The sequence below is a fragment of a genome, unplaced genomic scaffold (assembly GCF_019419815.1).
Source record: "Pyrus x bretschneideri cultivar Hongxiangsu unplaced genomic scaffold, Pyrus_bretschneideri_v1 Contig24, whole genome shotgun sequence".
NCBI classification, from domain to species: Eukaryota; Viridiplantae; Streptophyta; class Magnoliopsida; order Rosales; family Rosaceae; genus Pyrus; species Pyrus x bretschneideri.
In genome coordinates, this window is record NW_025999546.1 from 1,277,525 (window position 1) to 1,304,264 (window position 26,740).

The 26,740-nt window shown below is 36.5% G+C and overlaps 2 protein-coding genes across 3 annotated transcripts; one reads left to right on the forward strand and one right to left on the reverse strand.

Annotated features, from left to right (window-relative positions):
* Positions 1-897: 897 nt before the first annotated feature.
* LOC103951725 (replication factor C subunit 1) lies at positions 898-13,181 on the forward strand. 2 transcript variants are annotated; one of them, XM_048585997.1, is made up of 22 exons: positions 898-1,333; positions 1,516-1,611; positions 1,894-2,361; positions 2,451-2,518; positions 2,702-2,777; positions 2,862-2,923; positions 3,006-3,154; positions 4,599-4,765; positions 4,884-5,072; positions 5,218-5,333; positions 5,791-5,998; positions 6,697-6,750; positions 7,227-7,396; positions 8,723-8,813; positions 9,618-9,799; positions 9,888-9,927; positions 10,401-10,525; positions 11,345-11,417; positions 11,529-11,621; positions 11,708-11,954; positions 12,593-12,646; positions 12,768-13,181. In XM_048585997.1, the coding sequence occupies exons 1-22, from the start codon at positions 1,331-1,333 to the stop codon at positions 12,914-12,916; spliced, it is 2,880 nt and encodes a 959-aa protein (XP_048441954.1). In that variant the 5' UTR covers positions 898-1,330; the 3' UTR covers positions 12,917-13,181. The 2 variants fall into 2 exon arrangements, with proteins under 2 accessions (XP_048441954.1, XP_009361449.2); XM_009363174.3 differs by having other exon boundaries at positions 902-1,333; positions 12,590-12,646.
* Positions 13,182-14,030: 849 nt separating this feature from the next.
* Positions 14,031-26,148, reverse strand: LOC103951724 (phosphatidylinositol-3-phosphatase myotubularin-1). Its single transcript, XM_048586210.1, has 20 exons — positions 25,845-26,148; positions 25,636-25,716; positions 25,342-25,416; positions 24,137-24,208; positions 23,114-23,183; positions 22,703-22,752; positions 21,621-21,904; positions 21,427-21,500; positions 21,233-21,296; positions 20,932-20,997; positions 20,067-20,166; positions 19,860-19,970; positions 18,893-19,062; positions 18,710-18,794; positions 17,985-18,200; positions 16,860-16,919; positions 16,635-16,699; positions 16,205-16,484; positions 14,623-15,440; positions 14,031-14,492 (listed from the first exon to the last, which is right to left on the reverse strand). Exons 1-19 carry the CDS (start codon positions 25,887-25,889, stop codon positions 14,922-14,924), a joined length of 2,487 nt encoding a protein of 828 aa, XP_048442167.1. The 5' UTR covers positions 25,890-26,148; the 3' UTR covers positions 14,031-14,492; positions 14,623-14,921.
* Between the last annotated feature and the right edge of the window lie 592 nt (positions 26,149-26,740).

Genomic DNA, 26,740 nt, shown 5'->3' on the forward strand with positions numbered 1-26,740 from the left:
CCCAGTAACGGTTGAATCATAATGTCCCCTTAACGTTATTTGGGGAGCAGTGATGGTAAACCCTGTAAAGTGCATGTAATAGCTAGTTGACGTCAGCCTGCTTTTCCTGGACCGTTGGATGTACTCGGGTGCCTGATTTTATACATAAAAAACTGCGTGTGTGTGATAAAACATGCAACCCGCAACACCCGATTGCATCAACCCAGTTATCCCAGCAACTTTTCTCAGGCTGGGCCCATGGACAATTTTGGCCCGTTCTATTTTTGACGGCCGAATATGGCAAGCCCGGTAGGATTGGGCTACTGAACTTTTTTTTTTTTTTTTAAGTTTCCATGTAGCCCTTCATTGGAGATGGGTTTTGATTTTTAATATGCTTATCTAATGTCTATTTGTTTGTTATATGAAAAGAAAAAGATTATGTATTAAAAACAAAGATTAAATTAAAATATTTTTTTAGATTGACATGACCCTCTATCTTTTGGTATCTGACAATAAAACTCAATAGAAATGATATTAGAATTTGTTTATTATAAAAAAATTTATCAATATATTTGTTAAGTAGATGAATTGATTTTGATTAAAATACTTTTAAAAAGGTGATCAGATAATTTAACAAAAATATAGATAGATTTTCATACAATAACTAAAAATAATTTATAATGGACAAACTTTAAAAACTCTTCTATCAATTTTTGTTAGAGACCAACATGTAAATTTCAAAACCATTTGCTAAAAAGTCTAAATCAAAACTGAAAAATAAAAAAAATGTTCTGGAAGAAGGGTTATAAAATATAAGTGTCCTAATAATGATAATTCAGGGCAAAAAAAAAAAAAATGATAAATACAAAATATTTACAGAAAATAAAATAAACCCAAAAATAAAATAACTTAAATACAGCAGGAAAAGAAGAAAGCAGCGATTGAAATCCAGTGAACTTGATTTTCTTTCTCAGCAACCAAACAAGAGGTAACAGGCGTGGGATCGCGAGGGGGAGTGCAGGCAGCGAGAGTGAAGGGAGGCACAGTGCAGCAAGAGAGAGAGGAATCACGAGGAAGGAGGGACGACGCAATCCTACCTCTTGAGGCGGAGGAGGGGTTTGAGATACAGTTTAATTAATCCCTCGTTTTCTTAAGACCCTTGTAAAATTACCCAAACAGGGTATTCAAGAATCCCACCATTTTGTCAAGACTCCCTTTTAAACCCTTACACAAACACAAACACACCCTAAAAACCCAAGGCAAAGACCTCTTCAAGTTTCCGTGTGGGTTTGATTTCTGAGATAATTTAGTGTCCTTGATACTGCATTGTAGCTTAACCAAAGCTTCAGACATGGTAACTTCAGATTACTAATTTTTTTTTTTTATTTTTTCATGCTAAACTTTCCTCCAAATTGCATTTTCTAGGGTTTAAAGATTTGACGGTTGATTATTCTTCTTGCCCTTCATAAGCTGATGATGAAATCTTTTTTTTTTTTTTTGTCTGGCGTTTGTTTATTTGGATGAATCAAATCCCAGGCAGATATTAGGAAGTGGTTTATGAAGTCGCACGACAAGGGAAACACCAAGAAACCGGAGGCGACCGTTTCACAGAAGACTGAGCCTAAAGAACCAGTAGGTTCATTGCATTTTACGTTTGTTTCAATGTTCTTTTTTAACAACATGAAATTCATACTATTGCTCGGTTTTGCTGAGAAAATTGTATGAAAAGGAGGATTATTTTCTTAGTCATATTGTGTGTATTTTGAGGGTGATTCTTGGCGCAACAGAAAGGTTGCTTCTTTGTGGCCAAAAGATCACGGGTTTGAGTCATGGAAACAGGGGAATTGTGAAACTATATTAATCATAATAAGGTTTCCATTTTGTTCTTTAATTCTGATATCTGTGATAAACCAGGTGCAAGGAGGTCAAGAAAATTCTGGTAGGAGGAAAACGAGCAAGTATTTCCCCACAGATAAGCCAAAAGATGAAAAAGGAACAACTGAAGTTTCAGCCAAAAGAAAGCCTCACAAGGATCCTGATGAATCTGTTAAACCTTCACCTGCAAAAAAAGCTCACAAAGTTGATGATGACGATGATGACGATTTTGTCTCTCCTAATTCGAAGAAGAAATCAGTTGATGCTACTCCTAGTAAGAAATTGAAGAGCACATCTGGCACGGGAATCCCACGGAAGGTTACGGCTATTGATGAAGGTGGCGATGAAGATGAAAAGGTTGCCGAATCATCCCTCAAGCCGGCTGGTAGGGGTCGTGGTGGAAGAGGTGCTTCGGCAGCACCAGCTGGTGGAAGAGGCAGGGGTGCTGGACGAGGCGGATTTATGAATTTTGGAGAAAGGAAAGATCCTCCACACAAAGGAGAAAAGGTTTAATGTTTTGGAATATGTGGAATTGATTATTAAAATTATTGTATTATTCTTGATGTTACCGATTAGTCCATGTTTGCATGTCTCAGGAAGTTCCTGAAGGTGCTCCCAATTGTTTAGCTGGCTTGACTTTTGTAATTAGTGGTACACTTGACAGGTATTTATTGTAATATATTTGTGACATTCACATGCTTGTCAGGATTGTGTAGGTATTATGGTTTCAAGTATAGTGTTTGTCTGGCAGCATGAGTTTCTTCTTCCCTATTTTCTTTGGTAGATTTCAATAAATGTTTGTTTTCCATTCATTCTAATATTGAAGTTTAAACTTTACTACTTACAGTTTGGAAAGAGAAGAAGCAGAGGATTTAATTAAACGTCATGGCGGTCGTATTACTGGATCTGTCAGCAAGAAAACGGTTTGTTGATGTTTCTATCTTGTATTCCCTTCCCTTCAATTTACATACCAGTGCTAACATTTGATTAACATGGTCTATTTGCAGAATTATCTTTTATGCGATGAAGATATTGAGGGAAGGAAATCCTCCAAAGCCAAAGAACTTGGGTTGCTGTCTTAAACCGAACTAGATTTTTCATATTTCCTATATTTGCTTTATTTTTATCTAAATAATAATTGTATTTTGTAGTACGGCTTTTCTTACCGAGGATGGATTGTTTGGTATGATTCGGGCGTCTATTGGTGCTAAAGTACCTGTACAAGAAGCAAAGAAATCTGTGGATGATGCTGCAGCAGCATCTTTGCACAGTAAAAGCCCTAAGAAAGTAACATTGAAGAGTATGTCCCAGTTCATTAAGTAATTTGGGTGTGTTGTTCTAATTGCAGATATATAATTTGGTTTTTGGTTTGGCTGGGTTTACTCAATAATTTGGGTGTGTATGATAGCTCGAGTCTCAATAGTTTGTTGCTTGATTGAAACTTGCTTTTCATTCTGATTTATCTTTTTTCTCTGTCAAACTTTGTAATATATGTATTCGTTGTGTTCTTGCATTGTCCTCATTATACATTTAGGCCATTGAATTATGTAGATGTTTAGTTGCTTCTCTCCCTCTATTTAATTATGTAGATGTTTATTTGCTTGTCTCCCTCTCTCATGCTTGCTTGTGGTGCCCAATTAGGTTAATTCTTATGCAATATAATCCGATTCAAGGGATTGAATTTGTACTTCTCTTCAAGGGTTTGCTCTATAATCTAAATATATGAAAAGGGTCAAGGGTGTCTTATTTCTCAATTATCTTGTGTCCATAGTGTTTATACATATTTTTGCACAGATAGCATATAAGGGCAATAGTACCGTTCATTGTTGTGGTGAATAATTTGATCATGTATTTTGCACTCTCTTCTTCTGTACACAATTGGGAACAGATGTGGTCCTTTAGTTTGGCTAATTCTGGTGATTTGTGGCACTGTGGTTCTTTGTTGTCTGAATGCTTTTTGGGAAGGAAAATGAAAAATAACTTTGGAACCTTGTGGCGGCGTGCCATCTTGCATCCGCTTGGGTGGTGTGTGAAGGAATGAATATGTGAAGTTTTGGTGATAGAAAAAAAAAGTTGTGCTACACCTTTAGATATAATTCATTTATGGCGTCTCGTTGGGACACCCAGAACTTTAATGATGTCTCTATTACTTTGCTACAATTGATTGCCCTGCTGTTTTGGACTATTTTTTTTTTCTTTGTTTTGTGTAGTTTATCTTTTATTTACCTGGTTTTTAATAATCTTCCTGATGGCTCCTGATCCATCTTTTTCTGTACTGCCTTCATCTCGTTCTGCTATTTGAGTGGTTATTATCTGTTCTTTGTCAGACTATGTTCATAGGGTAGTACGAAGTGTTCCAAACTACAGATGGTATCAGTATGATTAACTTATTTTCTGTTACATTTTTTTTATTTGCTAACTGGGACCATGTATCCAAAGTTTTCTGCTCTCAGTGTTACTTGGGAATAAAACTTACATTTTTAAGTTTTAGTTGTTATCTATTCTTCAGAATCAACTTTATGTTTTGTGATGTGATGTTTTTGCTTATTTTTCCTTCCTATTTGTCTCGATTTTCAAAAGTGTTTAAATTATTGTGCACTCTTTATGACATGGAGACCAAAGGTAATGTTTTTCTTGTTATATGGATTTTGAGGCTAATTAAGCAGCTGCGTCTTATTTGAAAAACAAAAGTAGTTGCATCATTATTGGATTTTTCTTATAAAATTGGCGTGTGACTGTTCCAGAAGATTGCACCGGAAGCTCGTTGGCATCAAGTGCATCTAGCAAACAGTTGCAGTCAGATGCCTCCCTTGCTAGGCGTAAGAAGCAAACTACCGAGCATTCTACTTTTACTTGGACAGAAAAATATAGGCCAAAGGTTCCAAACGACATTATTGGCAATCAATCACTGGTATGTTGGTCATTGTTTTGCCACCATTGCATGTGCTGTTGAATCGTTGTCTGCACATGCATCTCTCTGGGAAGCAGAAGTAAAGCTCGATACAGATGATGTAATGTCTAATCTGCAGGTAAAGCAGCTTCATGATTGGTTGTCACATTGGAATGAGCAATTTCTTGATACTGGAGATAAGAAAAAAGGAAAAAACCCAACCAATTCTGGTGCAAAAAAGGCTGTACTTTTAAGTGGAACACCTGGTATAGGGAAAACGACGTCTGCAAAGTTAGTCAGTCAGATGCTTGGTTTCCAGGCAATTGAGGTGTCATACTTTAACCAATAAGCAGAACTATGACAGAATTTGAATATTGCTGAATTATGTTACTGAATGCTATATTCTGTTCTCTCCTGCTAAATTTGAATTTTGCAGAACTAAAAGATAATTTGAATATTGCTGAATTGTTTAGGTAAATGCTAGTGACAGTCGTGGGAAAGCTGATTCAAAGATTGAAAAGGGAATTGGTGGAAGCAATGCAAATTCAATTAAAGAGCTTGTCAGTAACAAGGCCCTGAGCATGGATGGGTTGGTTTTACTCTCCCTCTCTCTCTCAACAATGGCTTCACTACAGTATTTCGTCCTAATCGCACTTTTTGAGTCCCATTTTTCTCCTCACCGTCAAGTTCGTAAAAAATTCCTTAGCTGCTGATGTGGCTCAAGTGAGATTCTTAAGGAGAGGGAAATTTAAAAAATTAATGAGAGAGGGTGGGGATGGGGGTTGGTGAGGGTGCGCAGGGAGGAAGGGGTACAAGGAGTAGGATTGGCAGTGAAATCTGTTGGAATTTGGGGAAGGGTTGGATGGGGGTTTGGCAGAGAGGGGGATCCTGACTGATTTCGCGGTTAAGTGGGATTAGAGACATCTTTCAAGGGGGAACACAGTAATTAAGCCTAATCTATAGTATATATTATTTGGGGTGCATTTACACATAAGATGTGCCTGTTAGAATTATTTTCTCTAGTTGATGCTTAGTTAAATTTGCAGATCAAAGCATCCAAAAACTGTGCTGATTATGGATGAGGTTGATGGGATGTCTGCTGGAGATCGGGGAGGAGTTGCTGATCTTATTGCTAGCATAAAGATTTCAAAAATTCCTATTATCTGCATTTGTAATGATCGTTACAGTCAGAAACTAAAAAGTCTTGTGAACTACTGTTTGCTTCTCAGTTTTCGCAAACCTACCAAGCAACAGGTCTCCTTCCACCTCCCTAAATTGTTTGTACCCATGTATATTTGAGTATTTGGAAGAATATCCATATTGTTTCTTCTAGTCAATTGCACATTTAGTTATTCGTTCTGAATCATGCCTTATTGTTGAAGTTCTTTTTTCTTCTTTTTTTTTGGTTTGCTACGTTGATGCAATGTTATGTTTTCAGACATACAAATTGACATTTGTGATGAAAATTGAAATTGTTTATGCTGGTTATGATGCGGGAGCATTTTTGCTTACCACCATAACTATGGTGTATGCTCACCATACACCTGATCATCTAACACATGTCCTTTCACTTGACTAATATTTTTTTTTTTAAAGAATTTTACAACATGCTTCTATAGTATAAGCTTATAATGTTTGTTGGACTGTGGTGTTGAGTGCTACAAAAATTTCTTGTTACCAAATATAAATTTTGATCGTTAAACAAGTGGGTTGACATTGTAGTTTGGTGGGGCAGGAAGGGGAAGATTAATTTTCATCTATAAAACTCTGCAATAGTGATTTCCATTTGCAAGATTTTGTTTTTGATGGATAAGGAAATTGCATTTGAGATTTTGTCAAGTGATTTTTATTTTGGAACTTCAGACTTTTTGACACTTATATTTGACATACCTTTGAAGAATAATAAGGTTGCTGCCACTATGCTGTTATTAAATTTTGTTTATGGTTTGTAGATGGCAAAGAGGTTGATGCAAGTTGCAAATGCTGAAGGCCTTCAAGTTAATGAGGTAAATGCTTTACAACTCTGAGTGCATTTTTTTCCCATGGTGATGTTAGTATACTTTTTGGTGTTTTCATATACTATAGTGCTACAAAAGCTTCCATTCACCAAAATATCATGTGGGATACAATTCTGCTGTTGTAACACAACATATTGTAGAATTTTAATTTTTTTTTTCTCCCCATGTTAATTTAGTTTAGAAAAGTTTTATATGGTTCTTTACAGTGTAGTTGTTTTTCCATTTTCTCTTTTCCCCCCCTACCATTTTTCTTGTAATTGTTCTTTTTCTTCCCTGGGATGAGATGTTGTTAGGACCAAACTCAGTTTAGGTATTGGTTCTTTTTTTTTTTTTTTAGTGCTAACCTTCATAATCATTTTTTATTATGGTTTTACATGTGATCAGGCACCGCGCTTCTCCGGTTTCCGGCATGTGTCTAAAGATTCTTTTTCCCCCTTGTTGATTAATTTTCTATTCATTGTCAGATTGCTCTTGAGGAACTTGCAGAAAAAGTTAATGGAGACATGCGAATGGCAGTTAACCAATTGCAATATATGAGCCTCTCAATGTCTGTCATTAAATATGATGATGTACGGCAGCGTTTATTAAGCAGTTCAAAGGATGAAGATATTTCACCATTCACAGCTGTTGACAAGTATGGCAGCAAAGATCTCTTTTTGGCTCGGGTTCTCTGCATCTTGTTGTCTTTTGAATCTTTGATATGTTTGTCTCTTATTCATTTGCATTTTCTGAACTTGGTTTCTTGATTGATAATTTGAGGTTGTTTGAACCATGTTTTTAACTTCACTGCTTTGCTCTCAATTATACTTATACTTTTGCTTTTAATAGGATGCCATGGACAAGCTATTTACTGAGAGAGAAATAGAGAAACTAACCTACCATCCACAAATCAGAACAACTTACTGCTCTGAACCAAATCTCTTTTAAAAAAAATAATATTATTTATGAGAAAAGAAGTTTTCCATCTACCATACAAAAAGAATACAAACACATTGCATAAGTTTAAATAATTATAGCCCTTAAATCTGCCAAAAATATAGTATTTCTATAAACACAGAAGAGAGCCAGTTTCTCGACCCTTTGCCTTAAGGATTAGTCAGTTCTATTTCTCGATGGGGGGTAATGGAACTGTGCAACATTTTTGACCCTTTTCTCAGATTTGGAATTCAAAACCTCCTCCGAAAGTCAAAGTTCTTGGCTATTGGGAAGGCCAACTCCTGTTACCAACACCTGTTATCAAGTTCAAAGGCGAAGGCCTTTTATTTGCATTTCTCCCCATTGGTACATCTTGTGTAAAACTGAGGAGTGTTAATCATGTTTTTCTCCATTGTTCTTACCTAACACAGTTGTGGTGGAAATTGTTCCTGGAAGTTAGAGCAAGTTGGGTTATTCCAAAGGGTTGTTTCGAGCTTCTAAGCACCAAGTTCGAGGCTTTAGGAAAGGGGAGGAAAGCCAAAGCTTTGCGGGGCAGTTTTTTGAAACATTTGGTTGGAGCGTTGTAGAAGAGTTTATGAGGATTATAATGGAGTGGGGTAGAACTATGGGTAGAGTAAGATACTGGGCATCAGTTTCTAATGAGTTCAGTTATTCTCTTTCTAAAAAAAATTTGGTTTAGCTTTAGTTTTAGTTACTTGTAAATAGATTTTCTTGAGAGGTCTTAAGCTAGTTTTACTAGATGGTGGATTTCTTATCCACTTTTTTGTAATTCATGTTATTGTTTTAATAAAATTTTATCGTTTCTAAAAAAAATTGATTGTCCAAAACCTCAATTTATCCCACAGAACCTATACTGTCACACAATTCACAAAATGTCACATTTTCCCACAAAACTCCACTGTTACGATGCTCAAAACCTTACTTTATCCAATATAACCTTTTGACATTTATTGTATGACCAGATACGGTATTTTTATTTCTCTTTACCATGTGCGCGATGCCGGCTTGTCTTTTATGCTTGCAGGCTGTTTGGTTTTAATGCTGGAAAGCTGCGAATGGATGAGCGAGTTGACCTGAGTATGAGTGATCCTGACCTAGTCCCTCTACTAATCCAGGTTCTTTCTTTGCTAGCACACTTGCTTTTTGGCTGGCATATACTGGATAAAAAATGCTATAACAAACAGTGCAATGCTTTAGTTTGTTTCACATAGGTTAATTGTAAAGAAAGGACAGTAACATCAGGAGTGGAATTTTTATAGTAAAAATATGACTGTATGAAGCTTCATCTGGTAATGCTTTTCGGTGGGAGATGGTATTAATGAGGGCCAGAATTTTGAAGGGACACTTACCTAGTAGGAGCATTATTTCTGAGAAATATAAGTTTTTGAAATTTCTTTGATGTTTTTTGAACTGGCATCAATATGAAGAACTTGTTTTACATTTGTAGCTTGACTCTGACCAAAAATAAAAGAGAAAAATAGAAAGAGGAATATCTGTCTCATGAGATATAATTTTGAATATTTTGTAATTTGGTACAATAACAATTAAGTAGGAAGAAAAGATGGAAAATTTGACTTCAAAGTTATCAGATTCTCCCTCTCATCTCCCTCTATCTCTCTTCCCATGAGGCTTACACGTCTCCTACAACTTTTCAAATCGTGTTGGTTGATTTAAGATCTTAGTGCCGCTTGTTCTCATGCAAATGACTAGAATCAGAATGTTATTCTACTTATTTTCTTTTGGTTACTTTGATTCTTGATGGACTTGGATGAAAGTTGCATTCACTTGAATCTACTTATGCTTCTGCACTCATCAAATTTTAAAAACTGCACGCTATTCTTTTTTTTCCAAATGATCATATTTGTAGCCAAAAGTTTAAATATTCTAATACATTAGTTCCATTTTTCAATTTCTGGTAGGAAAATTATATCAACTATAGGCCAAGTGCAGCTGTTAAAGATGATAGTGGTATTAAACGTATGAACTTGATTGCCCGTGCCGCTGAGTCTATTGGCAATGGAGATATTTTCAATGTACAGATTAGGAAATATCGGCAATGGCAGCTTTCCCAAAGTGCTTCTCTTTCATCCTCTATAATTCCGTATGTTTCTTCACATCAGCTGAGATAATTTCTTTATGAATTTATACATAATTTCTGATTCGTGGTATTATTTTATATCTATAACCAGTGCTGCGTTGTTGCGGGGGCAAAGAGAGACACTTGAGCAGGTAATTTATTTCCTTTTCCTTGCAAGTTTATAAATTCAAAGAGCGTTAACTGGTCCTCTCTTTGGCCTTGAAAATGTGTTCATTCTGTGTGCTCTAGCGATGCACATATTGTTGCAGCCTTCATATAAATGGTTCTATAATGGTCTTTTCTGTGTTATTCACATTTTATTTATACAGCTTTCCTATGATCACGTTACATCTATAAAGCTACACAGAGGGGTGCGCATAATATTAGGATCTTTTGTTGACTTGTGTATAGTATTGTAAAGAATCTGAAAAAAAAAAAAAAAAAAAAAAAAAAAGACTAAATTAATCCATTTCTTCACTTCATAAATATTTTTGTTGGGTTATATGTCTTCCTAGTGGGATAAGGCTTGGTGGTTGTTGTTGTATATCTTCCTAGTGTTTTCAAATATGCATGTTATATGCATCAAGGTTTATGCTTATCGCCACAAGTTGACCTTATTGTGCAGGGAGAAAGGAATTTTAATAGATTTGGAGGGTGGCTGGGAAAGAACTCAACATTAGGAAAGAATCGTAGGCTCTTGGAAGATTTGCATGTCCATCTTCTTGCTTCTCGTGAATCTAGTTCGGGGAGGTAGTTTCCGTTCTATGTTTGAATTTTTGGTCGGTAACCTAATGCATTTGAGTTTTGCAATGGCTTATGCCACCATACAGCCTCGTGTGGCGTCAAGGATTGGATTGGATGGGAGAAGTCACTAGATTCAGCGTGTTGAAGCAAGAAATTGATTCAACTTTCAAAAAGCTTCCATGTTGAAGGTAGAAGATGGATTAGTCATGAAGGAAACATGAAGGAAACTTATCCTTGTCAATCCTTCATAAATCCATCTTTTACTTTAAACTTGGACAAACTTTGGAAGTGACTTCCGTTTCTTCATTCAGCAATCCAATCCCAGACACCAAACAAGGCCATAATGCTCAACGTTATTGACTTATATAAGGATTGAAAATAATATACAAGTATGCAACCAATGGTGTTTATATGGAGCCCTAGAACTTTAGATCCATGTGGAAAGTTGTAAGCTTATATTTTCTTGTGTGTGCATGGCCATGGTATCCTTGCCAAGGAAACTTCAACTGTATATATTTGTTTAGGAGTTTAGTGGTTACTTTTATTTTTCCTTCTGTTTTCAGTCCTACTGTTGCATTTTAACTGGAAAATTTTGGAAATTTCCAATTGTTGAATTATGTTCGATATATTTAATTGGATTCCTGATATTTTATCATGTAGTTGTGACAAAAAAGAAATAAAAAGTTCGTCATGCCAAGGTTTTTATTAGTGAATGTGTACATTCAAGACCACTACCCCTCCCTCCCTTCCTCTCTCTACCACTTTTATTTGTCTGATTTTGTGTACCTTGGAGTCTTCTTAATTTCTTGTTTGTAAATTGGTTAGGGAAACAGTGCGAGTTGAATACCTTTCTCTTCTTCTGAAACGATTGACCACGCCTCTCCGTGAACTGCCTAAGGTTGGAGATAATCTATTCTAGTATATGAAGATATACATTAATTGCAAAATATGTAAAACAGTTGTGTTGATGATCAGTTGTAAATCCATCTTCTATGTTACACAATATCAGGATGAAGCAGTGCAGGAAGTTGTGGAGTTCATGAACACTTACTCCATTAGTCAGGATGACTTTGATACTATTGTGGAGTTATCCAAATATCAGGTAACGCTTGGTGCAGGCATGGTGGTTGCTGTTGCTATACTGCTCCAAAATTTTCAAATTTTTCTCATCGCTATGCTATATATCAGGGGCATCCAAATCCGCTAGATGGCATAGTGCCTGCTGTAAAAGCAGCTCTGACAAAAGCATACAAAGAAGGAAGCAAAACAAGGATGGTACGAGCTGCAGATTTTGTCACTATTCCTGGAATGAAAAAGGCCCCTAAGAAGCGGATTGCTGCGCTTTTAGAACCATCTGATGATGCAATTGGAGAGAACATTGATGATACTTTGGTTCAGAGTGAAGATGAAAATTCGTCAGATACAGAGGACTTGGGTAAGTTTTTCATTCATCATTTTGCTGCTCCTTTTCTCTTTTATAGATAATTCTTTTTGGTGGGCCTACTTTAGTTTTCGGAAAGTTTTCATAACCATAAATGGCCATTTTGTTCTGCAGTATATTTTGTGAAAAGGTGTTGCCTTAAGATGTTTCTGGAACAGAAAGCTCTATCATTATTATGCTGTAAAATAAAAATGGTGTATGCTAACATGTTGTACTTCATAAGAAATGGAGGGCATGTTCCATGCTATCTGGGTTTTCCAAATTGCAGAAAGTAGAGGAAATGAATTACAGGGAATGCTTTAAAAATGTTCTTTCGTGACCTGTTGATATATTATTGCCTCTGAGTGTGCATCTCTGTAGAATATTGAAATAATGTTCTAGGATTTTGCTCTGTTTCTTGTAAAGAAACTTGACACCGCCAGAAATGGTTTGTTTTAGAGTTAATGACACTGTAATTCTCTTATATATTGCCGGAAGGACCTTACTCAGAAAAAAGTTTTAGTTATGCCATTAGGGTTGTAAATGGAACGAAAAATTACGCGAGCTAGTTTGCTTCTGGACTCTAACCATTCTGGTTGGTACCATCTGACTTATTTGTGATCACTTAGTGATTTTTTTCTGTGTGTTAGAAGGTTCAGCTGTTGGTGAGAAGCTGCAAAAGGAACTGCAAAGTTTGAACACAAAAGGTAACTGGTGCATCCTACATGGATGCGACTAAATTTGAAAGCTCGCATATTCAGGCTATTTAAATGTACCAGTACAATTCGTTCCAGAGTGCATGATTTTTGCGTTCCTCATACCGTGCAGGAGTGCAAGTACAATTCGATTTGAAGGGTGCGCCAAATACAAGTGCAAAGAAGACACCAGCTGGCAGGGGTAGAGGTGGTTCTGCTGCTGCTGCCAGCGAGAAAAGGGGCGGCCGAGGTTCAGGTGCTGGTGCCAAGAGAAAGAGATGAAGGGGGATGAAAGAAGAGATGGAACTTTTCCTTGCAGTGTTGGCAGGTTTTATAAGCGGATGAAAATAGATATTTCCTCCGTACACAAATAATTTTTGTAGGTGAGGTGAGGAATGGTAAGATCTGCAGTTTGAGTGTTTAATTTACAAGGTTGATGTTGATGCTATTAGTAATTTCCAGATTTTTTTTCGACTGCAACAGCATCTTTTAGAAATGTGGTAGATGCGGGCTAGTCAAGTTGACTGGAGCAGCGTATTCCTCTTCAGGCAAGCTCGAATTGCTCTCTACGTAGTTTAGTTTAAATTAAGTACCAGTTTGGTACAGCTTAAATAAAAAATAAAAGCACTGACCGTAAAAAGCTGGGGAAATTTTATGTTTGGTAAAACGGGTAAGCAACTATTTTTCAGAGTTTTGGCTAAAAAAAAAGTTGAAAACCCGAAGCAGCAAGAAGCTTTAGGGCTGATTTGGTATTGCTGTGCTTTGAAAAAAAAATGATTCTGCTGTGCTGTGAGAATAAGCGACTGTGAAATAAAGCAGCAGAGTGTTTGGTAAACTTTTTTGTAAAAGTGTTTTTGAAAAGAAAAAAAACAGTATTATAGTGTTTGGTAAACTTTTATGTAAAATAGATGTGAAAAAAAGTCGATTTTTCAAAGTTAGGTTTTGCAGCTTCTTGTTTTTAGCTTTTTTTCACCTAAAACTGTGAAAAAAAACTGAATGTTTACCAAACACAAAAACAGCTCTCAGCTTTTTTTTATACCAGTTTTTTTTCAGAATCCTCTCAGTACCAAACCAGATCTTAAAAAACCAGCTTATAACTTCAACAGGCTGGTGAACAGTGTTGATCAATGAATTTTTCAAAATTTCGGACGAGCTCTCATTTCTCTTTCATCGTTCAGACATGAAATTAGTTGGACAGAGAGCATCCATCATAAAGAGCACGGAGCGCCTCCAGGTCGTGATTCATGAACGACGAGTGGTTTCGCTCCTCCGTCAGCCCTAAATCCCTAATTCTCAGGGCTCGCCGATCTCTCTGTTCGTTGTCAGAAGGCGTGAAATTCATAAATCTTCCAATTCCGTTTTCAAACTCTTAGCTGTAAATTTATGTATCTATGGTTTTGAATAGGGAAATTCCTTCTATTTATGAGAATTAGGGCACAAATTTTGAGCTTGAAATACAGGGTGGTTGTGTACGGTTGAGCTTGAAAATTCTTGGAGACTGCTGATGACGGATTCACCGTCGTGGGATTCGCCGGAAGGGGGCGGCTTCTCCATGGTTGACAAGTTGAGGATGAGGTGTTCGATTGCCTTTCACAGTTTAGTTGTCTACTTATTTATAACAGGATAAATCGGATATCTTAATTTGGTTGCTACAGGTACTTTACTATGGTAATGACCAACCATTGGTATGCTCTTTACAGGTATCTTAATTGTTTTCGTCTGTGGAGTAAGCAATCGCCTGTTTGCAAGCAGTTCTGTGTTTTACAGATAACCGGCTTTCTGCAACGCTCACCTGTCGCGCCTCAACGATTGTTTTGGAGTTCACGAGCTACGGTTCTGTTCTGGAATTGAGCGAATACTGGACAAAAACAATGTAACAGTACATAAATCGCATCGAAAACTAACCTCGTTTAGGAGATTAATTGCAACCTTTACAGTTAACCCATACGAGCATCAAACAAAAATGTAATGAGAAGTAGACGACTGACCCACTATATAGACACCAGATCTTGCACCATTCCGGTTTTTCCTTTCGCCGCTACAAGGACCGATAGAAACGGTCCTCTGCTGACTTTACATCCTCTGTACAATACATCTCGAGACCCATCTTCAATTATCGGGTCCGTCCTTCGTCGTTCTTCGTGTTCGCTTTCTGGCATGCTACAAATAATCTTGGAACTATGCTAAAAGAAACTTTGAACTCTAATGGGAATTTCCACAGGGATAACGCTGCGGGAGTAGTGAGTTTGGATTGGTACCTCCAAGAAAGCTCCAAATTTATATGGTATTATTTCGGCTGGAAATAGCTATCATAAATAGAAAGTTTATCAAATGCCTCGTAGTTAGCCTTTACTCCGAGAAACTGGCTACCCAACTGAGCACAACCAGCATGTGGCCACCGGCAGCCCCCATCTCGCATGCCTAACGGGCATAACGTTTCACATACTCGGCCAATTGGGTTGATGGAAGCATCGTCATCTGCCATAACTGTGATTGAAAAAGAGAGGTCTGATTTCTCATCCCGCTGCATGGTGCCATCCGCTTCTCTTTTAAAATAATAAGGTAATTTCTGCGAAGATGCAAATTGGCTGCTTTCGATGTCAACGGCGCAATCTCCACTGTTTGAAAAGTGGACCTTGCATCCCAGTGACTGGACAGCTCGCTTTATGGCGTCACTTTCCCTGCTTGCCCTCTTGGCCATCTGCCTAGCCGAGCTGCTAACTTGCTTCTCATTTTGCAATTCTGCAGTTAATGATTCCATTAAGGTGGCGATTTCTTTAGCTTTCCTTTCTGCCATTTCTTTTTCCTGTAAGGAGTTTTTGACATAACCAACGTAAAATGTTATTATTCAAGTCACATAAGCGAATGTAATATGCCATTTAAGTTTGGGAAACAAAAGATCAGAGATGTAAGCAACATAAACCACCATCTTCCACAAACATATTAAGCTTGTCAATAAGCAAAAAATTATCGAATATACCAACCCCTCGTTGTATCCTTATTTAATGGGGTCAGCGTGAATTAGGGGTGGTAATACAACTAGCCAACACAACTTGCAACCAAAAACAGAAACAAGCAGTTGTTTTCTTTTGGTTGGCCTTAAAAGGACCTGCTTGACACGAGTACGTATTATACTCAGGTTTATTTACCAAATAATTGAACTACAATCCAAGCAATAAATAGCAACCTACGGTATAAAGTTTTGGCTGACACCGTGAGCAATAGCAACTGAATAGAGATTATAAATAAAAGATTAAACACAAACGTTTCAAATTGTTTTTTTGTTTTCATATCCTAATCCACTTTGTATGCATTCTTGCTCCAGTTTAGCTAGGATCTTGATTCAGTTGGTTTTTCAGTTTTCCTAGAGACCAAAAAGGGCCTTATTCTCGAGTTTCTAGTACATGAAAATATTAGACAACCTAAAAGACAACGTAACCAACATGATGCATTTGTGAGCTGTAGGGCAAGATCAAGAACTCGCCCTCTTGACAAAAACAGGTTAAAAAGAAAAAAGCTAGAGAGACGATTCAGAGGAAAGATTTAGAAGCCAGAAGTAAGTATTATTACCTTTTGTAGTTCAGAGAACTTGACATCCATTTGCCTAAATTGAGCTTCAACCCCTCCAACTTGAGCCTCTAAGGGACAAGCCCAACGAAGATGGAATTGGGGCCAAAGAGTTGGTGCTAAAGCTGCTGCTGGAGGTAACAGTGGACCATCGTGTTTCAAGGGATCATAAAAGTAGTTATAGTGCACATGAGAACTTCCCTGCGAAGCACGTAAATCAGCAAAATATGCCCACATGCATCCACAAGCATCGGGTACACCACATTGCTGCCTCTCCCTTTCACTGAAATACATGAGCAATCAGGAAGAAGTATTGAATAATAGTTTACATCGAAGTTTCTGGGTCAACTATTCAATCAAATTGAGCACAATTTTCCATGAGCCACTTGTTTTTCCAGAGGAGATGCGAAACATGCTATATCAAATTTCTTACCTATTACATAAGAAGTTTCCAAAGCGACACGATAGAACAGAGTCCAATAGATCCACCAGAAATGCCTAGATCACAAAATAGAGGAAAATTTAATGAACTATTGTTACCTGACCCAAAGAAACATTAGAAAAACAAATAAAGTTGTTTGGTGACAAATTGAACTGCATTTGTGAGCAGTTTCATCAAAAAGAGAAATGAGTGCACTTATGAAAGAAGGATACATACCGAAGAAAACTCAAAAGCAAAAGGATACATCCGTAACAATTGTGAAACACAATCAACCCACTGCATCAGAAAAGCCTAGGATTAGTGACTTACACTGTGGAAGGAAAAAAAAACAGTTCTGCTGCAATTGCTCTCAATTGCAATCTCAGACCATTCCTCAAAATTAAACACTTGGCATCATTTCAGGTGGAAAGGACAAACTTGACAGAAAATTGGAAGTTGACTAGAGTGAACCACTGCCGAAGTCGAATTCAACAGAGAAGTAATGAAATTTGACCGAAAATTGGAAGTTGACTGGATACATTCAAGGATACAATTTGGATCTTTTTGCAACTTCCCTTAAAAAATGGGGTCAGAAAGATTGACTATTTTTGAAAAGGCCAAAAGTTACAAATGGTCCTTGTGGTTTATGAGAACTATTACTTTAACAACTACCTTGGTTCCAATTGTGTCAATTTTCCCTTACGATTTATTTAAAAAACCAATTTTGGTCAATTGTTCAGTTTTCGTCAATTCATATAACTTCACGTTCACATGCAAGAGCATTATAATTTTTCTGTATACAATCTCACTTGATAAGTTGGTATCTGAAACAACTTTTTGGGTAAACTAGAGACTTGAAACAAAGATTTTTTTGGGTTTATGTGGAGTGAAACCATCGTGGTTCCAGATGATTATGTGGGATTGGATATAAAAATACTATAATGCCCATATACATGACCCACATGTGGTTTCCAAGTTACACAAAATGATGAAAGTTGAACATTTAACTAAAATTTGTTTAGAAGTAAATCACATGAGAAAAATTGCTTAAACCACAAGAACCTATTTTGACATTTGTATTTTCAAAAAGGTCGGGGCAATGGAATTTTCAAAAAAAAAAAAAAGTTTAAACAACCAAAACGCTTTCCCTGTCCCTGGTTCGACAAATAAAGATTTGTGATTGAGGAAGATGAAGATGATGAAGCCAACATGAGACTTGATTTTATTGTGTTCTACTTGTGTGGATCAATTGATATATGTTAATATGATGAATGAGTTCCTTTTGGGTTTAGATTCTACAAGTACAAGAATAGTGAGTTGAAATTTAACGCAGTAATAATGTACCAAAATAACAATGTGTACCTGCAGAAATATGGGAGAATAGTCATTTGAATTCTGTGCATGAGAAGTAGGCGCTTGAGACACTGATGAATGGCGACTGGGTGATGACTGGAGAACTGGAGCAGAGGCCTGCCTTGTCAGTTCAGAAGGCGTGTTGCCACTTCCCGTTACAGCTGGCATGCCAACTCGATCTGCAAAGGGGTGACCAAATGCTAACCAATCTTTCTCAATCAGTGCCTGCATCAAAGCACATAATTAAGTTTTATATTGAGTTCAAAATAAAAAATGCAAACTCTGTAATATTTTTAAATATCTACTTACAATATACACCCTAGGTTTCGGGAATCTTTAAAAAAGGAACGCAACGTTTCAATTTTTGAAACATTACCATATTAAAACTTAAACAGTTCAAGTCATTCTTGTGTCTAAGCAAAATCAAGCGAGAAACAAAAAAATATGTCTGAGTGTGGCCTGATTGCCTTCTACAAATGGGCCCCTCACCTATTACATAAAGAATTATAAGAGTCCTAGACAGTTAGACACAAGGACGACAACCCCACAGAACAAAAGAAGAAATGCAATAGACACTCCAGCGTCAAAACTGCAGAAGAATGGCCCACAGAACAAAAGAAGGAATGCACCTTGTAACATAAATGAGTTTATCTTATAGGGGTTTTTACCCATGAAATCTAAGAAAAACTAGCATCATAAATCAGGGCATTTTTCCAAGTATGTCCAGCAAATACCTGAAACCCAGTTAAAGTCCGATAGTATGGATCAAGCAACAAATTGGCAAGTGAAATCAGCTGAGTGGTTCTGTCCCATCCATCACTTAACAAAAGAATTGCAAATTAGAGGTTAAAACATCAAAAATGGAAAAACTGAACCATCATGCCAGTTTGATGAAGTACAGGTATAGTAGACCTTACCTACAATGTACAAGCACTGATGCCGACTCCAAAGCAACACGAGCAGCAATCCAAGCAGAACCAGCCAAGACACTTTGAACATGTATTAACCAACCACTGTCCCCCAGTGTTGACACTTGAGCAGACATACTGCTTAGGTTACCTCCACCCCACGTCCATCCACCATGTCTCTGTTAATATTAAAAAGTATAAAACGTGTATTCTTCTCTCCCACATCAAACACAACAGTTTTCATTTATTAAATTGAGAAAAAAAGGCCATAACAAACTTGATCTTCCCTTCCTCTTTTCCTCTTTTTTTTTCATTGTAAATACTTTCAACAATATTAATATTTAATAAAATATTTTCTTCTCAAACGACAAATATTCACATTTTAACCATGCTTCTTAGCAAGCCTCAAGATCAGTTAACAAAGACACTTTGGACACATGGGCCCACAGGTTCACAACCTTTGAGATCACCAAACTTCCATTCACTTTCAGAAATAATCCAGCTACTTTTGGAATTGAAACCTTTGTATATAAATAACTCCCCTTTGGTGACAACTAAAAACCATACATGTTGCAGAGTTTAAAAATCTTACTTCTAAGGAATAAATATATAGCCTTCACTTGTAGACCTGAGGCTTTATAGATCAGAGTGGCGCCTTTTAGTTTTCATTCATGCAATGTTAGACCGTTTTTGCTCTGTTTCCGCGTAGACAACATGTGCCCTGTGTAGTAATGTTCACTTTTATTCATGGAAGTATTTTTCTAGTACTACACACACACATATTGCGCTCTCACATCCTGACTCTACCAACCACTAAGAGTAACTTTTATCTTTGAACAAAAAAACATGCAGCTATTATCAATAAATACAGCATACTGTATAGCCATCAGAATAAAAAAAAATATTAAAAAAATAATTAGAACCACAATTTAACACGGATAAAGAACCCAGATATTCATAAGATAGCTAGACTAACCAAGAAAGATGACCTTCCATCCGATGAAGCACCATGAGCGTTTAAATAGTCTCTGAGTCTGGCAAAGCTCTCTCTCATTGCATGTATGTTGTCTATCCCAAAGAAAACTATCTGATAAACCCCAAAAGAAAAGAAATAGGAAGTTACATAATTATGATATTACACAGCCAAAGATGCATAAATAAAAAATCCAAAAGTTAGAGATACCTCAGATTGAGAATAATGTGAAGATGACTCAGAGCCACCTCCCATAGCACCATTAGCTAGAGCATTTTTTCGAGGCCTTGCATCGGCTATATATAACTTCCTGGAAATCAATCATTTCAGAAGATATAAATGTTCTGGAACGATATAACCTAACTAAATTATCAGAAAAATGATTAACACAACATCCACTTGTTAAACCGTAAACTATCATAAGCATAAAAAAAATTTGGAATAAGAAATAAATGACAAGAGTAAGCATCAAGGACATAGACTGTTTAACCACCTATTAAAGGGAATATTCTTTTTTTTTTACTGTTATTATAATTATTATTAGGGTTAACTACATTTTACACCATCAAGGTTTGAGATGATTTTTAAAATGGACCGTTAGGTTTCAATTTTCTCACATTGCCCCATAGGTTTTGAAATTGTATCAATTTACACCTTTCCTGGATATTTGAACGTCTAAATATCCATTAAGTTGATGAGTTTTTTAGTCAATATGATGCAAATGTGGCTTACATGTCATAGCAATTACGGGTTTCATGTTCACCATGCCATCAGTTTAATTATGATTCAAATAATTCATTAGACAAAAGGTATAAATTGACACAATTTCAAAACGTTAGGGGGGCAATGTGAGAAAATTGAAACCTCGTGGCCCATTTTGAAAATCACCCCAAACATGGAGGGTGTGCAATGTAATTAGCCCTTATTATTAACACTTCTTAATGCTTGTTGTATTGAACCATTGACCCATTAGCAATACTAGGTCATTAATAAATAGATGCAACAAAAATAACTGACTGAAAAAATAACACAGATAAAAGTACAAAGCAACAAGTTGAACAAAACTATCACTTACCTCCGTTTAACTGTTGTACCAGCAAGTTGAGTGCAAAGTGCAGCAACAATCTTTTCATCTGTGTTACTGCAGACAAATCAACACATGTGGATATGTGGATCATCACCAATTGCATAACAAATCATGCAAAAAATATGATAATATATAGGTGCTCTAAATTCCAAGAATTAAAAGTAAACCAACTAAATATGTATGATATCTTTTCCTTTTCAGGGTGTTCTCTTGACAGTCATGTATATCTACTCTCTGTGTGTGTGCAATATGAGAGGAGATTTCATTTTCAAAAGATGGATTATATTACCTCCTCATATTCATCATGAGACCAACTAAGGGTTGGGATGACCGTGCAAGAACTGCTCCCGTTTCTGTAAGTTGTCAAAGTTATTAGGACACAAGTATGAGTAGTATAACCAAAGGAGCAGCAAAAGGACTTATTTTTGGTGAAAATGAGAAAACGGATTTGACTTGATGGCAACAAAGAGACTTATTGCATACTTGGATGACACCATGTAACTACAGGCAAGCGACCTCTTGCTCGGAAGTTGGAAGCTTGAAGCACTTCTTCATCACTAGCGTCAGCAACCATGAAATAATTATTAGTTGCATAGTTCTAAAGTCAATGCAGTAAGACTCATTAAACCTGAAAAGCGTAAGGCAGAAGTATGAAATGATGGATCTTAAACTCTTACGTTATGGATTTTGGAACCATCAAGGCAAATGGATAACTCTGGCACATGATATAGCTGGAATTTATACTACTTATCCTCCACAAATCATTAGAAAATGTGAATGACCCATCTTCAATCATATTCATAGATGCACGTGAGGACCCTTTCCCAAGAAGCCGAAGATACTCATTCAGTAACCGCACCTTTGGGTTGGTGTTACCAAATTTGGAAGGTCCAGAAACAAAAGCATAAAGATCCCACAGACTTGTTGGCTTTGTACACCTTGATAATGCATCAAATATTGCCTGCAAGTTTTTTGTTTTGTTTTAAATACCCATGTTAGACAGCTGTTCACAACTTTAAATGCAAGAAGCAACAAAATGAATTCACCATGATATTGAAAACCTTTTATGCTTCGAGACACACCAGCGAGATTCGTCAAGGTTATAGGCATAAAGTATAGACACAAGAAAGCAAGTATGTAAATCACTTGTTCTCTCAAGTTATTATTGTATAGTACTATATACATAATACTTTATTCTACACATGTGGTCCAGACGTGCTGCTCCCCCTGTGCAGCTACTAATAACAATAATGAAATTGGTTTAGCTGTTGTGGTTGCAGCTTTAGCTGCATTTATTTCCATCGAAGTATTGATGAGACTACCCAACATACAACTCGACTTCTGCTCTGTTTTGTGAGAGCTGAAGCTAAACCCTCACTTTTCATGACATGGTGAAAGGATAGTCCACCCCCGGTGTCGACTGTTGGCATTCACTTCTAACCATAATTTTAAGATTGGTTTCACCTATAATAAACTGCAAGTGTTCTTTATTTATGATGACTAGACTACTATCAGTTAAACATTCAATGAAATGAAGAGCATTCAAGGATATTATGAGTGCAATTTGTCCTAAAAAAGAAAAGTGTGGTCATAAATTGACGAAATTGGTTTTTGCGAGCGATGTTCAGTTTTGTCACAACATTTGCAAAACTATAGATAGCCTTTCATCATAATATTAAGATACAAAACCTTTAAAAGATATATACTGGAGTGAACCACAATGCAAAAGTATTGAGAAGTATTCACAATAATAATTTACCTCCCTTGTTTCAGGACGAAACCCAAAGACAATGGTCCTCATGTCTTTACCTGCAAAGTATAAATATTTGGATGGAAATGTGAACAAGAACTGTTTGAGAAAATAAAAGCAGACAATGGGGAGAATTTTAGCCTGTATAAAACCATCAATATTTAGCAGCACTAAGCCAGATAAGCATGTTATTGCAATGACGACCCATACTTTAGTAGCCTTGAGGATTTCTATATGGCTTAGTAAACATTTCCAAGAATCTATAAACTACTATTGAAATCGCAACTGGACTGAATTAGTTAAGATCTAACACAGAATCCACACGTCTCTTCCTAAATCAATCGTTGAATGATACCAAATCTGACATGATAAGGAAAAGAATTCATATACATTTACATAAGTACTTCATACAAGTCTTACCAATGACCTGAAGAAGCTGTCTTGATGGAGTCTTTTCGGATTGACAAGGGGTTGGCTGATTCTTTACAACCTAAAAAGTCAAATAAATACAATGAACTGGCTATTTCCACATCCAAAAGAAAAACACTAACTGGTGAAAAACAATATTGAAAAATTAATACTAGCAGACATTTATAAATTTGTCATTCTTGTTGGGTCCATTCAACCATCTAGATTAGACTCGAGAGAAGCAAACCAAGGAAACTTAATCTGTCTTAAAGCTCTGTCATCTCTCAAAACATGGCAAAGAGTGAATTTATTCTCTCAAAAGAAAAATGTGAAGAGGACTACAGAAATAAATGGTGTAAAAAGAAAGAGACCATGCACCAAAATGGGCAGATCACTGATGTATTGTTGGTAGATCACCTGAGAAGTGGAATAACGAATTGGGAAAGCATGAAGGATATGACCTGATGGAGGTGGAAAGGACTTGAACGAGGAGAGCTTTTATTTTAAAATTGTAATCAAATATTTCATGTCGACACATGTTATGTTTACTTACTTGGAATGGGGGAAGTCATGAAGAGGAAGGGAAAGAAGGCATGAGTATGGGATCAACTAGGCCCCCTAGTTGTTATGATTCCTGATTTTTCTAGTATTTTACAAATTTTAACGTGAAACCCACTTTTTATTTTATTTTATATGAGTTAGTTAACTCATGGAAGTCATAATTTGAATAATTCCAATACCCATGTTTAGTAAATGCATGAAAGTCAAGAACCGGAATGATTTTTCCATGTAAGTAACAAGCTCACAATTCTTTGTAATAATAAATATGAAAACACTCTACTCACGATAAAAATATGTGACCAGGCATCTCGGTAAACTCTCCTCAATTAATTTCATCTCTACATCTTTCAAAGATGCAAGACTCGTAGAAAGATTATAGATACAAATGTATTTGAGATTCGAGCACCACAAACGAGTTTATCACAAGAATTGTTTGTCAACAATAAAAGTGTATACATGGAGATTAGAACTTACAATTTCGGTGAACTTCTCAATTGTTGCCAACGGTATCGTGCCAAGTGCAATAACATTCCTAGTTCCCTCACTCTTGAAAAACAAAAGTAAGAATATCAAATTAGCTATTCTGGGGATAAATTAGGACACACACAACACCAACACTATCACCATCATCAAATTACAGACGATTAAATATGTTACCATGTGTTTTACATTCCTCAAACCGCGAACAATTTATGTGCCAAAAATTTCAGTAGCAGTAACATAAACAAGCAGAAAATCTAACAAATGCAACATCCACTGCAAGACCTTTTCTTTATCTTTTATTCACAAATCTTGGAAGGTTTTTCTCCTCCATTGTTTTGCTTTTCAATTCTACCATCGCCTTCTTCCTTCTCATCCTACACACCAATTGCACAGATACTCACCCAAGTCTGCCCAACGTGTAAATTCCAGACCTTATATATAACAGCGTCTGCACCGACATATCTAATTTTAAGCTCCCCCAAGCCCATCTGTTTCAAAGTCACTCTTCTAAGATAACTCACTGTAGATTGCCACATTACTCACATTACTAACTGTTGGGTTTTTTCCAGCCCATGATAAGTTGTCCTACGTCTATAAGGAATTATAGTCTTAGAGGATTAAATTGTTTTCCCAATTGGAGTTAGTTTCTCAATTGGAGAAGGATTCATAACTAGATTCCAATTAGGATTAGTAATCCTTATTGAAGAAGACCCTTATTATGTCTATATAAAGGGGCTATTGTACTAGTTTTGAGAAGGGAGCAAAACAATAAATTGCATACCACTAAAGGGATTAGAGTGAGAGAATATTGTAAAGTGTGTGCGAGAGAAAAGAAAAGAGACAGTGTATTTCTTGTTCTTGTTCTTTCAGGTTTTTCGTCAATTCCTAGTTCTAGAGATTTCGCAAGATTATTGGTTGTACTCATTATTGATATAATGAAAGATTGTTGTTGCTGTCCTGTGGACGTAGGCACATATTGCCGAACCACGCAAATTCTTGGTGTTATTTATCTTGGTTATTTGTTTTCGATTTCCGGAGTTTGTTCTATTTTTCTCATTCTTAAACGCGATTTCTCAACACTAACATGAACTACGTTGTTACCAAAATTACTCCTCTTCAAACATGAACTTTACTCGAGCCATGCATAAAACGAACAGAATGAAACTTTAGAATGAAATTCACGGCACATCACATACCAGGAATAGAAGACGAAAATTGGTCACTATCAAAGTGCCTGCCTTATCCGTATTAACAAGAACAACTCCAGACCCCTAAAAGTTAACTTCAAATATCAGAAAACTTTGCAAGCATGCCATTAGTTAATACAGAAAACGCCACATTACATCAATCTTTGATTTGTTCGTCCTTGTAGTTAATTACAAAGAAAATCCTCCACAGCTAAAGCATAATGAACCGAGAATTCGAAAATATTAAACTATTAGTATAAGAAAAATCACTATTTCTGCTTATTATTCAAGAATTCAATGTACCTCAACTTGGACTTGCTCGGCTTCAAGCAAGCACTCCAATTTCACATGCGAAACGGGCCGAAAAACGGACCGCGAAACCGGCTGCAAAACAAAATTTGAACAGAAATCGAAGATTAAGAGCAAAGGCCGCAGTGACGGAAGAACAAAATTTGAATAAAATCGAAAACTTATAGATAAAGAACTCTAGGAGTGGAGGTAGAAGAGACGACCTCAATGGTCCAGTCGAGGGCGTCCCAGCTGCCGGTGGCCTCCATCTTCTCGGACTCGGAAGAGTCCCTGAAAGTCGTCGACTCCCCGAAAGACGCCGATCGACCTGAGCTGTGCTACGGTGCTGCCATGCCGCGAAACGACGCCGTCTGTCTGACCTTTGACAAGATAATAGGAGAGATAGAGAGGTGAGGTTTTGTCGTGGTTGTTTTGTTGGTTGTTTGTTGTTGGTGAATGAATCGGCAGGACGGGAGGGGAGACCGGGAGAGGGCTTTACCTGCCTTTCAAAGGAATAGGCGGTTCGCACGCGATCTATTTTATTAAATTATTATTTTATTTATTATTTTCGTGTGCGGACCACGCCTTCTGAATTTTAGAGGAATGTTATTTCTATCGAATTTTTATATTACATTTTCATATCACCATGATATTTGATATGAACAGTTATATCATTTGAATTAATTAAAATTTTAAATTTAGTTTATTATTTAATAAACTAATAATTAATAAAAACTAATTAATTAAATGATGATTGTAGTATTCGAGGAATCTCTCTCCTTCATTTTCTTGGATTTTGTAAATTTTTCAAATGATGTGGCTATTCATATTAGATGTCACCTAAAATGGTATAAAAACATAGTATAAATATTATTATTCTGAATTTTAATTTACCAAAACAGGTGAGCCCAAACAACAATACAAAAAGTAATAAAGCATATGAGGGCAAACGAAGGACACGTTCTCTCTAGCCATTTTAAAAACAAAAATAAGAAATGTTCACATAAACAAGTATGGGCTATGCTAGTGTTAGTTATGAATAGGCCGATCATGTATTATCGCACATAAAGGCCCTAAAAATAAACATTAATAAGTAAATATGCTTGAACAACTGGCAGTC